The sequence below is a fragment of the Sander lucioperca genome, chromosome 22 (assembly GCF_008315115.2).
Source record: "Sander lucioperca isolate FBNREF2018 chromosome 22, SLUC_FBN_1.2, whole genome shotgun sequence".
In the NCBI taxonomy this organism is placed as follows: Eukaryota; Metazoa; Chordata; class Actinopteri; order Perciformes; family Percidae; genus Sander; species Sander lucioperca.
Genome location: NC_050194.1, coordinates 12596327 through 12613287, shown reverse-complemented (window position 1 = coordinate 12613287; position 16961 = coordinate 12596327). Strand labels below are relative to the sequence as shown.

General features: G+C 40.3%; 3 protein-coding genes across 7 annotated transcripts in view; 2 read left to right on the top strand and 1 right to left on the bottom strand.

Moving 5' to 3' along the window:
• Window positions 1–844, top strand: part of tbc1d24 (TBC1 domain family, member 24) — a 12183-nt gene extending 11339 nt beyond the window's left edge. For all 3 annotated transcript variants that reach the window (XM_031315470.2, XM_031315468.2, XM_031315469.2), the window contains one exon: window positions 1–844. This exon is cut by the window's left edge and continues 463 nt beyond it. The gene's annotated coding sequence lies outside the window, so the exon portion shown is untranslated.
• A 3182-nt stretch (window positions 845–4026) lies between these two features.
• On the top strand, window positions 4027–12982 carry atp6v0cb (ATPase H+ transporting V0 subunit cb). The gene is made up of 3 exons (XM_031315477.2): window positions 4027–4314; window positions 10839–11022; window positions 11982–12982. Exons 1-3 carry the CDS (start codon window positions 4242–4244, stop codon window positions 12184–12186), a joined length of 462 nt encoding a protein of 153 aa, XP_031171337.1. The 5' UTR covers window positions 4027–4241; the 3' UTR covers window positions 12187–12982.
• On the bottom strand, window positions 12638–16855 carry nubp2 (nucleotide binding protein 2 (MinD homolog, E. coli)). 3 transcript variants are annotated; one of them, XM_031315475.2, is made up of 7 exons: window positions 16732–16855; window positions 16094–16209; window positions 15561–15759; window positions 15191–15345; window positions 14782–14892; window positions 14478–14547; window positions 12638–14014 (listed from the first exon to the last, which is right to left on the bottom strand). In XM_031315475.2, the coding sequence occupies exons 1-7, from the start codon at window positions 16745–16747 to the stop codon at window positions 13875–13877; spliced, it is 807 nt and encodes a 268-aa protein (XP_031171335.1). In that variant the 5' UTR covers window positions 16748–16855; the 3' UTR covers window positions 12638–13874. The 3 variants fall into 3 exon arrangements, 2 of the variants coding, with proteins under 2 accessions (XP_031171335.1, XP_031171336.1); XM_031315476.2 differs by lacking the exon at window positions 16732–16855 and adding an exon at window positions 16330–16581; XR_004896292.1 differs by lacking the exons at window positions 12638–14014; window positions 16732–16855 and adding an exon at window positions 16330–16593 and having other exon boundaries at window positions 14478–14617; window positions 14667–14892.
• Window positions 16856–16961: the final 106 nt, after the last annotated feature.

Sequence of the window (16961 nt, the reverse complement as noted above, 5' to 3'; positions counted from 1 at the left end):
TATGGTGTGCTAATTATGTTAAAGTGTCTGGTAATATGAAGGAAATCAGGATCAACTCTAGATAAAGCCAATAAGAGGTTAATTTAGAGGATTTTCTCATGTCGGCTATAGTGTGTTCATGCTGAGCTGAATCATTTGAATTTCTGAATGTCAATTCAGTCTTTTTATGTTCTGTGGTTTAGCTCAATCTGCCAAATTTACTGTATAGCTATCTCTGCAGTCTTAAATGTTATTTACCAGGCCATAAGGTTTTTAAGATACAATTTGTGAAGTCAAGAGTTGATTTCGTGAGATGTGTTTTGTAAATGTTGGAAAACTATATAAAGACGTAGTGAAGTTCCAGGTCAGCTATTTTTCAGTCAAGTCCTGACGCATTTTCCCCACTTTGATTTGCTGTACATATTTGGGAGATCTGCTAGTGAAATAATGTGGTAAATGTTTGTGAATATCAGTGGTGAATTTAAGTGTTGCCATTTTGCACCATATGTCAGTTTTCTTTTGAATAGTGGCAGTTTCTCCTTTGTGTACTATATGAATATCCATGTGAATAATGGTACAATTTTTTTTTTTTTTTTTAAAGAAAAAAAACTCAAGGTGTTTTTGGTACAAGTAATGGAGCTACATGCTGTTTGCTCATCCTTCTCGTCTTCTTACCCATTTCCTGCTACTTCCGTCCTTTCCAGTGTGAAGATAGTAACAAAAAAAGTCCAAAATTGTGCCCTGTTGGCAAAGTGTTGTGATTATACACCCCGTTTGTATCCGTATGTTCAAACGTGCTCCAATGAAATATAAATTGTCAAAATGTATTGTACATGTGAAAATATAGCAATATGCTTTGATCAGAGCAAGTGACTTGGTCTTTGTTTTGTCTTGCTGCTTGTTGCTTTTTCTTCCAAATCTATCACATATGTGTTCCTGCGAAGAGAGAGGTTCAGACTGTCACAGAAGTGTGCCAGATGCCTTTTTAAAGTCATCTGACCGTGAATCCAACTCCCTAATCCTGCTCTACTCCTCGTAGTTACAGCTATGCTTGTTTGACAAAATGACATGTTAAAACATTATACAAAAGTTACACAAGTCATACAATCACTTTGATTAAATGTATGTTTTCTGTGCACCTTTGTAATACCAAAAACTAATGCAAATTGTGTTTCTAATTTTTTGATTACATTTTTCTTTTTTAAAACCACAAGTGGTGGGACATACATAAACGTAACACTAGTTTGAGCAGATACATGATATCACATTGTTGCAAATGACATATCTACAGTAGGTAGGTCTGGGCTTAACACAAAAAAGTGTGTGACTCCTAACTCAGTCATACACACTGCACGCTGTCTATTTTTTGTTTGGATGTCTCTGCTTTGTGGAAGCTGACAGTGAACTGCATGACTGGAAAATATTAAGCAGCCGTGAATCAGATATACCTACAAATATATCTGTAAAAGCCTTCTCCTTTTATAGTCTGCTGTATTGCAGAATTCAGTTCATTGAACTCATTGTTAAATGTCAATCAAACCCAATAGAGAAATAGGACCCACAGAGTCACAGGCACTGTATTTGCTATACACGGTACATATTTAATGATTTACTGATATCATCCGATCTATGTCAATACTGTACATTAAAGTTGTATTAAAATGTATGGCCAATTCATTTGCAGTGGGTGTGGTTCAGCCTAATGCATTTGGAGAAATCTAGTACATGGCAGAGTGGTGGAGTAATTCCTTTGTTATAGTAAGTGGCATTGACTCTTGCCAAGGCTGTGCTGTTCATTCAGGATTCACACTGCTAATCGCACATGCGCTTCTATATTTAGCTGCTCCTTTGGGTGTTGGTCTGGCGCATCTCCTGAAAACCACGCTTTCCAGCCTCAAGGAGTAAGGTGCTTAAGTATTTAACTCTACACTGAGATGGGTCTCTCCTTGACCAGCCCCCACCCCGCCCCTCAGAAAACAAGAAGTGTGGACAGGGGATTAAGAGGCTGATTTAGGAGGGGCTGACAAATATTGTTTTGATTCACAGACTGAATATTGCAATGTGGTTATTGGGAGGGAGGTCTTTGCTTCCACCCAGTCTTACTGATTACATGTTGCAAATCTGAGTGTACATCTGTCCTTCAATAATATTAATCATTTCAATTATTTCTTTAAGGCTGTCATATAGGAAAGCAAAATTGTGTTTGTGTGTGTGTTGTTAATGCAGAATTAAAGCTTTTTTCCACAGCATTAGCATTTTTAAATGATTAGGAAATGATTGAGTTATTTATTCCAATGAGAATGAAAGACTGAGTTATGTTTCTGTTCACACACTGAAACCAGCCAATACGGAAAAAATGCCAAACCTGAGAGGAGCTTAGGTCAGTGACTTTCTTTATTTAGATCCTGGGCAAATCTAAGTTGGTCTCTTTGTAGAGTTATATCCTGGTCTGATCATGTATTGAAATACCAGAACCACATAAAAAGGAGGATCTAGATCTAGAATCACAGTATACTGTACAGTATATTAACAATTAGTACCAAATGCTTTACAATGTATCTTAAATATATTTATATTTATTGAATCATGCCCTCGTGAGAATTTCTCAGTTCCCTGATTCCTTAAAACAGCCTCTATAAGACCCTCCATTAAAATATGCCATGTTCTTATACTCTCATCTTACAACCTACTGACCACTGCCACTCAAGAACAAGAACATCCATCTTATATTTGTATCCATCCAACCAAAACAATGAGGACACAACAATGTGTAGGTACATGGGCTATCATATTGCAGGATGTTTTCAAATGAGCTGGTTGCAAATGTCCACTGAGTATGTATCCCAGACAGGAACATCATAATCCAACCTTAAACAAAAGGCTACATCCCCATCTACCTAAAAGAGTCCGTACTGGATCAATGAGTGTTCAGTCAGTCGGCAGAGAAAGAAAACCAAGTGAAAATCATCTCACTGATTGTGACCTTTTTGTTATTAATGCATCACTGCACACACACACACACATCACCCATGCCTCAAAATGATCTTTCTTGTTGCATAATGCAACCTTGCATTTGGCAAATGGAATTAGATGTTGGCTGAGTAAAATATTTGAAAGGAAAAAAGGCCTGTGTGATGCCAGTGTAGAAATTGCATCACGAGTGAAGGAGCTTTGGTGCTGACTAGACAAGGCAATGCAGAGGGAGCAGGATGGAGGGATGGACGGAGGAAGAGGAGGAGGCATGGGGACTGCACAAGCGCTCAATGACTCACACACACACACACACACACACACACACACACACACTTCATCACTCCCATGGTGTCCTAGCTCTCTCGACCCCTCCTCTTTCTGGATCTCTGAGCCTGCTCTTGCTGGGAGCTATACAGAAGAATGGGGATTCTCAGTTCCCTCCCCCCCACCACACACTCAACTGTACATTCTCAGCCTCAAATTCTCTCACTCTCACGCTCCACGTTGCTGCATATAACAGTTGACTGTAAACCACCCTCTGCTGTATGGTAGAGTCCTGGTGCAAAATGCAGAAATGTCTTTGAACATATGCAATATTAGTAATTGGAGATTTGAAGGGATCCCTCTTGGAGCATGACATTCATAGTATAGTCAGATTTATAACATAATGTAATAAGACATTTAGAATAAATGCTGTATTATTTCCTTAATAGCTAGGATAACACAAACGCCCTTTTCTCTAGCAGTGTCTCCACACCCTCTTGCTTATCCCCATCATTTCATCCTCCTGCTTTTGAAGGGTGAATGCCTAGATATCAAAGGGGAAGCCTGCAGCGGAGCACACCAAAGTGATGCCCGATAGGGGTGACCTTTAATTTTTTTTTTTTTTTATCTAATACAATAAACACTTTATTTCTACGGAATACGTAATGAATCATTATAAATCAAAACTTTTAGTTTCATAAATTGGTTGTGCAGCACAGTACATCATTAACAAACTTTGTTTTATTGCACCCCCCACACCCAATCGATGATAGGTTTTATCCGTACGGCCAAGTCAGGTGATATTTTCCGCTTCGCCATTTTGTACTGCTGCGCCGGGTATTTATCTGAAGAGTCGTGACTATCCCGTTTACACTGCTAGTTAGGTGTTGAGACGGTTCTTGCTATACTCGGTTTCTCATTTCAAGCCTGTGGCCTTCGTTAGGTTTCGCGAAGTGCGATTTTAAGAGTCGACATTCCTAATTAATTTTGTATATTTAGATTATTTTTATATTGTGTGAGAAAGAATGTCGGCCGAAGCTCCCGAATACTCTCCGTTCTTCGCAGTGATGGGTGCCTCTGCGGCTATGGTGTTTAGCGGTAATATCACACGATCACCTCTTATATTTAAGATGTTTGTTAATTACACAATGTCGTTTTGTGCGTTTCCTGCTAACCCATTTTGCATTTATATAATTCCTAACAGGGTGCATTGAATTGTCAACCATGGTGCGTTTCTTGAAGCTTTACTAAAAGCCACCCGCTAGCCTTGCTAACGTTAACGTCGCATTGTTAATCTTGAGCTGTCATTTATTTAGACTTAACGGCTAGCTGGTGCAGCCAGTGACTTTGGTGTATTAACTTGCCAATGTTTAGTTAGTATTAGTTAGTTAATGCAAGTATCGCTGTTAGCCTCTCTGCTTTAAGACTAACGGTAGTCAAGGCTAGTTAACTTCGCTAGCTAGCTAGCTAGCTGATGACGACTACATTATGTTAGCTTTGACGTTAGCTTAGTTCAGTTTTATAGCTACGTTAGATGATTTATCTGATTAGAACGGAAAAACGGTGAATGATGCCAACTGCTAAGAACATGTAACGTTAACGCTCTTATTAAAGCAGCTCTTATTGGTTAACAGTCATAAAGATGTCAACATGTATTCCATTTATCCCTCATATAGTTGGCTGCTTGTTAGCTTTCTGCACTTAGCAGAAGGTTTATAGGTTAAGTGAAATCCCACCTTTCTGCCAGATGTCACACTAATGCATCCAGGGTTTAATGGTGTAAAGTAAAGTTAAATAGCAATAGGTGATGAGTTTCACACGGAATTATATGATTTAGCTTGAAAGTAGAGACCATAACCAATGACATTAAATAATCGCATTGACATCGTTCTGCGTAAACTGCTACTCGGCAACAATTTACAAGCTGTCAAGTTGGTAGTGCCACATCTAATTTAATGCAAGTTATTCTGAAAACCGCTTTCTTACAACTCCAATAACCATTGGAAACCAGGATCAGCTGGTTTACTTCCTTATTGCTCAAAGGAATGACACAAGGTCACATGATAATCACATGATAGAACTTCTGACTTGGAATTGCCATCTGGCTACCGATCTTGTGAGATGTTACTATTAAGGCAAAAGTTAACAAGAAAATATGGCTAATTTTGACAAACGGTAAAGGGTCTGACGCCACTGTTATCAGTGTTTTTGGATAGAAAGTGTAAAGTGACACAGAAAGTGAACTTTGAAACTGGCTTGTTTTAGTATTGGTCATACTTGTTTTTTATGAATCCTTTGCTAGTTTAATATTTATCTTCCCTTTAATGGAAGATAAAAAGATGAGAGCTACATCATATGCCAATTTTGTATCGCAGCAAAGGTCTACATTTGTGACTAACTAGGGTGACTGGTGGGATGGGTGCAACTCCAATGGGAAATCAACAAGCTGCTAATTGACCATGTTGCAGAGGGCTTGACCCACTGTAGCTCGAGGCCTTTTGGCAAAACTGGCTCATTTATGGTACATTCACTGGGGGGCATCATTAGGGGACATTACCAGTGAATGGCTTTAGGGTAAGACCTTAAAATCAGAGCTTTTTTTCTGCTGGAGTGTCATCTTAGATTCTGTTCCCACCTCTTCTTTTGTCTTATCCCATATTTATTCATCCACATGCCTAATTTAATAGTCAGTGAAAGGAATATTTTAACATGTTATTATCAAATCACATTGGGCTGCATTGTAATGACAAATCTCAGAAGTCATTTTTAGCTGGAGATTTAAAGTATTTCAGAAGTTTCTGAGAGAAATCTGACCTAGTAACTGCTGTTTGAAGTGTAAACACTGGCAGCACAATAAGCCATCAGAATGGATAATATAAAACAAAAAAGTCCTATCATAAAACTTTATTATTAATAGTGTCCGGCCCTACCAGGAAATGAGAACCAGCTGGATGCCAAAGCAACCCTGATATCGTCCTAACTCTGTGTCGTGATAGGCAAGGGCAGCATGGCGGTGGTGGACCCTGAGGCTAGCAGTAGTGCTAGTCTGCAGTGGTGAAAGACTGACAGCTGGGGAATTAGCTGGTAGGGAGGGGATCATGCCAGCACAAAGAAGGGATGTGGTATGGACAGGGAGACTTGATGATTCAGACTTCGGCATTAAGATCTTACAGTGTGTCGTTGATAGAAATACATTGTAGCTTGTGCTTCTGTGATGTTGGTCACTTTAGTGTACACAAGCTGAAGGACTATGGCTGTAATATGTCATATTTTGGTGGGTTGATCCATTATTCAGTCTGTAAAATATTGAGAATAATGCCAGATTCACATCCCAATTTCTAGGCTCAAAGATTCACACCCTAAAAGACACTTCATTTGCCAGAATAAACCCATTTTCTGAAACAGGCTGTACGTTGCTGTGATCATCTGGTGTGGTGTTGCATTGTTTTAGTAGTCTGGTGATAGTGTCCTGTCGTGATGCCTGCCTCAGAGCAGCTCACAAGGTGCCATCATATATCGTATAAATTGCGCGTCTCTTGCCCTGCAGCGGCTCCCTTTTCCAATTTCCTGTGCAGTTGTTAAGGCACGTACTGTATGTTCTAGGATAGCATTGTAACCCATAATTTCTCACAAAGGAAGCTAGTTTAATACTTTCAGTTTCTTGCCCTTTTAATTCATCTTCACATTATCTCTCTCTCTCTCTCTCTCTCCCCCCCCTCTCTCTCCCCTCTCAACTCTTCAATAAAGAGGTGTAATTAGTGACCGTAGCATATGCTCCACACATCCCTCAGCTTCTGATGCAATATATTGGTCAGCAACTCTCATAATTTCTGCATGCAGCCTCGTGTTTTTTATACAGTGTAAGCTACAGCCAGCACACAGCTTTCTAAGACAGGAAAACGTTTTTACAACTATGACCTTCCTGATTTTGAACTTCGCTCCTTAAAACCAGTACTTCCCCCATTCACCCACTATTCAGAGCAGACCAATCTGCTGTCTATTGCGTGGGCGTGTTGCATGCAAGATCATCCCTAGCTGGAGGCACCTCCTGCTCTGACATCACAAGACGTCACAAGGGCATCCCATTCATCAAATATTCTGCAGAGAGGAAAAAAGAAAGGGGGGGGGCTCTTTACCTAAGCTTCGTTAGCTGCATTAGGATTAAAGACCCAGAGGTTGTGCCACCACACCACTGCAGAAGCCGCCCTGCCACACATCAAACCTTTATTTGTCAGGACAGAATGGTAATGTTTAAGGTCTTTCTATCAACCCTCACCTGTCACACCTCAGTGAGGCCAAGCTCACCAAGAAAGAATGGAGTCGGAGGATAACATTACTGACAGTAACATATTACGCTGTTTGTTAATGGATGGCTGAATGGCTAAAAGTGTGTCCTTTTTAAAGGATGTTTTAGGCATTTCCAGAATATTGTTCTTAAGGAGATTTGCATGGCTAAATTACAAGGTGTGTTTTGGGAAAAAAACACAATTGGATCTGCTATCTAGTTTTTATATTGAACTGCTGTTTGTTGGTACTTGTGAAAAAACAGTGCCCAGTAATACTCAAACAAATCTATGTTGAGGGGCAGGAGTGATTTAACCTTGTATTGATACCATCTGTTTGGTGATGAATCAATATAAGAAGTTGGGGCCGTGGCTGGCTGCCATGTGCACATTTGAAGATTGGCCCGCGTCATCTTCCTGTCTGCCTCTAGAGCCATTTGCCAGAAAGCCTCACAGCTAGTCTTTGAGTTACCATAACTATCTCCAGGCTAGCTCAACACTCACGAAATGAGAGAACACAGAGCAGGGCACCTCGGGCTGCATGCACAAGGCTCTCCAAGATTATACCTTAGGAGACATTTCACATTTACTCATCAGTATGTTGGCTATGAAGAGGCAAGAAAACGACTTTGTCAGGTCCATGTTTGTACACCAATGGTATGACAAGATCAGCACATTAATCAAAGGATGATGCATTTTATTCATGTCTTCATCTCTTTGAGAATAAATTGCATGTAAATATGTGTTTTAATACTGCTGGGTAGAGGAGATGCTGCCACACCATATGTGGCCCAATATATTGGATGTACTGTATGTTGTGGTCAGTGCGGTCTCTGAGCTTTTGCTTTTGCTGTGGGTGAGGAAATAAACACGTTCTTATTTTCACATACATATGGGCACACACAACCTCTGATGTGGGGATATCTTGTCAAACCAGCCTGTCTTTGATTCATAATACTGCCCTGCTCTGACGGGCTTTGTTGGATTGGCAAAAGACTCTTGTGGGTCTATTCTGTACACATGTACTATACATCTATTGTTTGTACATCCTAGAAGAGGGATCTCTCCTCTGTTGCTCTTCCTTGCGAGCTCATGTTTCATTAGCTCTGGCAGAATCAGCTGGCCAATCACAACCATTTATCTAATATGGGACGTGTTTCAGACAATGACAACTTGTGGAGCCTTTACGCAAAATACGCAATGGCGTAATTTTTGGCTCGCTTAGAAAACACCCTGAACCTATAGACGGCTGTTAATTCTGATGGCAAAAACAGCAACTCTGGTTTACAGACGTATTGACCCTACACCAGCACAGCTCATCTCTACACCCTGTAGTCTGTTAACATTTGTCCGATGATCAGCGCTGTCACACGTTTGGTTGCTCTGATTGGTTGTAGGTCAGAGGCATTTTGGTCTATGAGCGTTGATGACGCCCCTTGGAAATTGAAAATTATTTTAAGGGTTCCAGACTAACTGGCATTTGCGATTTGGTCAAACAATATAAGGCTTGTGGGTTTTAAAAAAAATTGAAAAAGGATAGAGGGTTTCGTATGCTCTACAGATCAGAAAGCCCCCTTGAGGCAGATTTATGAGATTGGGCAAAATATATATTAACTCACTCTCATTCATCTCACCAGCAGTGTGGGGCAAGTTACTCAGGAAGTGTAATATGTTACTCTTTGCTTGTTACTCCTTAAAAAAGTAATAAAATGACTTAGTATTGAAAGTAATTAGTTATTTTACTTGTTATATACCCCCCCCCTCACAGGAGGAGTCAACAATCAGCCTAACTGCATAACTTCAAACATTCTGCATTCGGGCGGTTACATTTCGAAGACTATCGCACATTTACACAGACCTATAAAGTTTTTTTTGTCGAGTTTCACATAGCTTACATTATGAAATAGACCTGGTGACTCAGATTCAGATCATCATAGTAACTCGCTGTGCCGGCGTGCACACGGCGAGAGAGAAGAGGTGTTCTGCTCACAGTGACATGTTGGATGATCAAATCCTTTATATAATGACAAAACCTCCAGCTGTTGAAAGTATTCCTCTCTCTGTCATCCTTCATTTAACTTTTTTGCTAGTAGCCATGGTGACGTGACCTGCCCTGAATTGCCGCACGCTAAATTACGACAAGCGTACACGTCACGTCGTCATATGAGAAAGCCTACCTGGGACATAAAAACAAATCACAGGTAACGCATTAAGGCAGCGTTACTGGGATTAGGAACTGTAATATAATCACTGTTTTGGAAATTGTAATCCCTTACACTACTCGTTACTGTGGAAAGTAATATTACAGTAATATATTACTAAGTAATGCATTACTGCCCAACACTGCTCACCAGGCAGCTAACTATACATTTGGTTATATATTAGGGGTGTGCAAAAAAATCAATTCACATTCTTATCGCGATTCAAGCTCTACCGATTCAAAATCAATTCATAGAATTCCATTTTTTTTTTTTTTTTTATTGTATGTCTACTGCAATCACATGGGAAAAGTAACTACATTTACATACTGTGAATCATTTTTTTAATCGAAAATCGATTTTGAATCAAATCTTGAGCCTGAAAATCAATATTGAATCGTGACATTTTCTGAATCGTGCACCCCTATTATTATTATTATTATTATTATTATTATTATTATTATATATGGTTTCTAATTTTAGAGCAGGCTGATTATTGACGTTCTCTTCTACTCTCCTCCTGCAGTCAGACTTGGCTGTGTGTGACGTAGGTTGCACTGTGCTTTCTCCTCAGCGTCACAGGCGAGCGGAGCTAATGTGCTGATGAAGCTTTTTGTTCTCCTCCTTACCCGTCACATTATAGTGATGTTGGCCAGAGACTATGTGGACTGGAGATCACACACAGCAGATGTAGCATGAGTGTGTATTGCTGCCCCTCCGCCCTTCTCTTATGATGTCAGCAGTTCCCAGTGTGCTTAAGCCTAATCGGGTCTTTTTCATTCAGTGATTTACAACTCTGCAGTGGCCATTCTGAAATTACAAGGGCTGAAGCAGTTTGAGAAGATGAGACACAACATGTGATGAAGGTGATTTTTGGTCGCATAGTATCTGCGTCAGTAGAAAAGAGCCGGTCGGTTATTTCCCTTTTGAACACAAAGAAAAATTCCCCAGATGGAACCATGTTGGATTTTTAAGGGGAACCAAAACTAACATTGTTGATCCATGTCTTATTTCACTTCTGCTTCATTATTCAGCTGAGCCCTCTGCTTTCTGCCATCATGTCGTGTCTACCAGCTAGTCTATTGTATGGCGTGTACTCTAGTTTATTTAACCAAGTTATCTTCTCTCTCTTCCCTACCAGCCTTGGGAGCAGCCTATGGCACAGCCAAGAGCGGTACAGGGATAGCCGCCATGTCTGTGATGAGGCCGGAGCTCATCATGAAGTCCATCATCCCAGTGGTCATGGCGGGTATCATAGCCATCTACGGACTGGTAGTAGCAGTGCTGATTGCAAACAACATCTCAGAGAAGGTCACCCTCTACAAGTGAGTTCAGTTGATCACACTGAGTGTTGTCTACATTTCTTTTTATTGCATTTGTCAACAAACCATTTTTTATTTATTCTGAGACAACCTTGACTAGTAAAGGCTCATTTACTCGACTCTACGGCTGTAGCGATATAGCCCTGTCACTTGTCAGTCTCGGCATAAGCCATAACAAAAACGGCTAAACAATTGCAAAGACGCTGCTGTTCCTCTGCCATTTTATTATTGTAAAGCCCCCAAAAGGACCAAAACTAACAACGAATTTTATCCTACAAGCAAAATTCATCTGTGTAGCCACCCCCCTGTTGTAGTTCCTCTAGATCCATTAATCATTAACTATTAAACACCCAAGTGTGACATACCTTCATTACAATGAACACAGCCAGTGTACTTAAACAACTGACTGCAATTTCAATCTTGTCACATCACTGCATGTGCTCAGGACATGTTAACACTGGTCTGCAGTCCAGTGCAGCTATTATGACTATTTTATAAAAAATAATGTACAGTAACACAAGCCAGTATTCTTTAAATCTTACTGGTATTTAACTCAAGAATATGAGCATATCTACAATGAGTGCACACTGTTCACTGTAATTCCTTTTTGGAGGAAGAAAATAAGAGACATTCTTCATGGTTTGTCGTTGGATCAGTTTAAAATCTTGCAAGGTAGGAACAGTAAATTGAGCAGAAACCATAGTGGATTTGGTTAGATGAAAAGCTTTAGGCAGCAGACTGATTACTGTTGGGCCAAACTTAAACCTTCAACACCTCATCAACTAAACAGCTTTTACCCCAGAACCCTGTTGTATGACAAACCATTCGCTCTGTGCATGCCTTACAGGCTCTGATCACAGTTACACGAATTAAAAGATGTTCTGACTTTGGCATGTTTCGTTAAAATGACGCTTAAATTGTTATGTCCCTTGTGCTGACAACACTTGTCTGTGTGTGTTTAGGAGTTTCCTCCATCTGGGTGCTGGGCTGAGCGTGGGCCTCAGTGGGCTGGCAGCAGGCTTCGCAATTGGCATTGTGGGCGACGCAGGCGTGAGGGGCACAGCTCAACAGCCGAGGCTTTTTGTGGGCATGATCCTCATCTTGATTTTCGCTGAGGTCTTGGGTCTCTACGGGCTTATTGTTGCCCTCATTCTCTCCACGAAATAAACACCCAAATATCTCCACTTCAAGATCTGTCCTTTTATGTTGCTGCTGGAGAAAAAAAATGTCTGCCACTCAAGATGAAAGAAGTGAAGGCGGGGGAAAAAATGAATTAAAAATGGCTCCATAAATATGGTCTTATCTCAACAATGTGTACAGTTGTTCCAATTTGATAGTCAACTTGTAAATGCGCAATGTAGTGATTTGTCTGTCTTGTGTGCGTGTGTGTGTGTGTTTCAAAATTGTATGATGAAGATTCCTTTTTTTTCCCTCCACTTATTTCAGGCCTTGAGGCCAGCTGAGGCAGCTTGGCCTCCGGTCTTAGAGAGCTGACCAAAGGGCCGCACAGCTTTTTCTCCTCCCATATCGACTTGGAAGTTGACACAATTTCTGCATTAATCTTGAGAATCTATTTGTAAAGAGATATGTATATGGACTTACGATTTTTTTCCACTGATTTTATTTATGAGAAATTGTTCATTGAACTGTTTAATGCAGCAAAAGTCTTTAATTCCCCAGGTTATATTATACATATATACAGACATATATATATATCTACATAGATTGATTAAATGCACTGTGGGTTAATTGTGATAAGTGGTTGGAATTCCTCTGGATGTAATTCTTGGTTTAAAAGTAAGATTGCCTTTAGTATGTTGCTGGTGAAGTGGGAGTTTTGTGTGTAGCTGTATTCTAATCATTACGCAAACATTCTCAAACTTCAGTGTTTTTCCTGTAGTGCTGTTGTTTGCATTAAAGGTGTGTGCGCCCCGTATTGGGTCTCACAAGTGTAATTTCCAAATTTCATCTCCATCTTATTCACCCCCTCCCATCTGTGGCTGTACTTCCACATTCCAGTCATTAAGATCCTGCATGGGTTTCAGTGTTTTGTTGCTGTTGGATATGAAGCTGAAGAGCTGGCTAGTTTCAGAAGATTTAAACCAGATCAAAATTTCATGTCTAGGTCCTCCAAAAAAAAAAAAAAAAAAAATCAAGTTTAAAAGACACAAGAAGACTTGATTGCTATGGTTTGTAGCATGCAGCAGGAATCCAGTGAGATTAGTGTTTGGCCTAGTTACATGCAAGGACCGGTCCTATTTGATCTGGGGTTTGTTTTCTGAAAATGGAACTGCTGCTGACGCATTTACTAAAGCGCCAATCTACAATCCTGTATTACCACTGATACTGAAGTTATCCTGATGTGTCGACATGTCTGTCACAATCGAATTAAAGAAGATTCCAACTTAGATTTGACTGGCTTCCAAACACAGTACCGTTTATTTTACTGTGACACGCAAGTCTTATGTAGAAAGCATGACTTGGCATTTTTCTTCTTTTTTGTTACAAAATGATGGCTCTAGCTGCAAAACAAGCTAGACAGCTTTTTTTTTTTTTTTTTTTAATAGATTCATGTCTTCCCCGTTTCACTCTGCGGCAAGAGCTGGTAATCTTCACTGTGGTTAACGTTTCAAGAATTACAACTGCAGCACTGAAAGAACTGCACACAAAGCCTGCATTGTACCGTTGGCAGATAGTTTAAGGTATAAAAACAATAATCAGTAAATAGTTTTATATAGTGTTCAACTGTACAGGACAAAAATTCAACAAATTACATCTGCACAATTTTTACAGAGCCTATGTGCTAAGATAATGTGTTCGCAAAATACAGACTTTTAGCAAATACATTTCACGGCTCAAGCTGTTTGGAGGCTGTCAAGCAGAGTCTGAGAAATGCTGCTGATGGCACTGAAGGTGGCACTGTCGGGAAATGACTGCATGAAGTCTTTGCCCTCCTCTATACATGTGCTGAGCAGAGGATCCAAGGGCACGCAACCTGAAACGGAATACACATTGTTGATTACTGATCTTACCTTAACCAGTTAAAAGCACTACTGTAGTTTCACAGCCCTGCTAAAAATGGATTCACACCTATGTGATGCCTGAAAGTAGCATGCAAGTGACAGCCTAATTAATGAAAATCTATGATGAGAATCAATAATCATTACTCAAGAGATTGATCTTCACACAAAGCGGCTAACCGCTGAGGGAAACCATTAAATTATCTATTAATTTGATCAAGAATAATCAATAAGCATGCATCATGCATTCGCTAAAGTATTTTAAACCTGATGCTGCTGCACTGAAATCTGGATCGACCATTTTAGCAGCATGGCAGTGATGCAAAATGCCTCCTAAATCATGAATGGTGGGTGATGAGTCATGTGCAGTCACAGTGTGTTGTGACATCTTGTGGCTGGAAACTAACATTACACGTGATTCAATCCCACTGATCTCACCTAGGAAAACTGATCCAGTCAGCTTGGCTAACTCTTCACCACCACCTTTTGAGAATATATTGCTGCACTCCTAAAAAAAAAAAAAAAAAAGAATATGTGTCAATGGATGTATTGAACTTTGACAGCACTACAGCGATTGCAGTAATGTGCATCCAAGTATGGAACACTGAATGATATAAAAAGGGAAACTTTGCAGTTTACCTTTTATATCATTCATAGTGTTCCATACTTGGATGCACATTACTGCAACAACAATTCCATAGAAAGTTTTTCACATCTAAATTGTATGAACAGTTTTACATACTGAGCAGTGTGGACAAACAAATCCACTCATGTTCTCGATGATGCCCAGGATCCGAACACCTGTCTTCTTACAGAAGGTGATCTCTCTCCTCACATCCCCCGTGGATACTGCCTGTTGCCAATACAAGACCAGTAACAACAACTGTCACTGGATGTCATGCAACTTAGAGAGGTTTCTGGTTAGGGTTCAGTCTACACTACAGTACATATTATCTATGGTACAGTAAAAGGAGCTCACTGCGCTGGTCAATTTCCTTTTTCACCTTGCATGAAAACACACATGCAGGACCATATACTTGTATCGCTGAAAAGGTCAACAGCCAAAGCTACATTTGTAAGCTTATTTGTTAGTGTAAGTTAGTCCTGCTGCTCCTTTTTTGACAGTAAGGTCTCTCCAGACTAGTGGGTACCTGAGGTGTGGTAACCAAAACGGCTCCATCCACTTTGTGTTTTTTAAGGTTCTCCAGTACCGCCAAATGCTCGTCAGAAGTCCCTGGCGGTGTGTCCACCAGCAGCACATCCAGCTCTCCCCATGCTACATCCGACACAAACTGGGCAATCATAGCTGTGGGACAGTCAGAGACGGAGAAGATATTGGGCAGAAGCAAGTGAGTTCAAGTTCACTGGTTTAAGTTGAGAAGTAGATGTTAAAGCAGACAACCTAACCTAACTATCAATATTTTATGGGTGTGTAATTCCTTCAAAAAACACAAAACAATCATGTTAAAGTATACTGGTACATAACCTAAAAATAAGTGCTGTGCCCACAAGATAGCTTACCCGTTTTCTTTGGCCCCCTCCACACCACTGCTTCATCTGGGTCCTCCAGCAGGAAGCCGATGGACATAAGTGCGAGGCTCTTCTCAGCATCAGTGTAGACTGGCACCCATCCTGAGTCACACTGGTGCACGTCAGGCCGGCCCACACTCAGCATGCGGGGGATACTAGGCCCACACAGGTCAACGTCCAGGATGCCAACCTGATGAACACATCGTTTTATTAATTAGTCAATTTACTTAAAAAATTGTAAGAACACAAGTAAGGTATTGTGTACAGAAAGAAACATACCTGATAAATACTGAAAGTAAGAATGACAATGATTGCAATAGTTTAATGACAAGCAACATATGGACTATTTATACATTATATTTTGGACTATTTAATACATGATATTTAGTAATGTTTTTGTACATGAATCGCAACCACGTCTCTTTATTGGCTCCTCGTGTGTTTTAAATAGAATAACAGCATGTCAGCATATACTGACACTCTGTGTTCTGCTGCACATACACCCAGCTGGTCATTGAACTCACCTTTTTGCCTGCGTGCCTGAGAGCCAGTGCTAACTCTGTGGTGATGGTGCTCTTGCCCACACCACCCTTCCCTGACAGGACCAAAATAACATGCCGGACCTGGGCCAAGTTCCCGTCTCATATGAAAAGGAGAAATTAAACAGTTTAGTTCAGCAGTTCATTTCTAGAGTTTCGTCATATAACCGTTTATGTCACAAGAGTAGGTCATTTGAACTGTCAAAGTAATCCGAACCTACGGTCAGAGAGAAATGACGCAGTTAGGGAAGGCGGGCACGTTTGATCAGCCGAGGTCACACGTTTAACATAACTAGGTAGGCCTAGTGCCTTTGGAATATTGTTAAACATTATTATCTATGTAATGGCATTTTTATCAGTAACGTTACATTACCCGAGGGTATAAAAACCTCAGCACTGATATTGAAAGTTTTAGCAATAAGTAACGTTAAAACTTAAGCTGATTTCCAATTAGCTTCCGCTAGCCAGCCAAGGAGCCAGTTAAGCTATAAATTGAATACCTTTTAAAAAAAAACACGCAGCAGTTTCAACGACGATACAGTTCGTGTAACGTGACGGATGGACGAGCTAAAAGTAGGAACGTAGCCTCTTGTCGGACTTTGTTGACCGGTAACTAAACTTACCATTATTTTGTTCCATATTTTGAATTGACGCATGCACACACAGTACAGAGCTCAATTACTTCCGTACATCGTAATGCGCCACCTAGCCAATCACACAGTGCATGTTACATTTAAGTCCCGCCTCTTTTCCAACGCCACCAATAATATGCCGCTGCCCACCATATGGTGCACTCAATCGCACAACTAACCAATCTATAGTAAAACGGGATTATTGTGTTTAGTGAACCGTT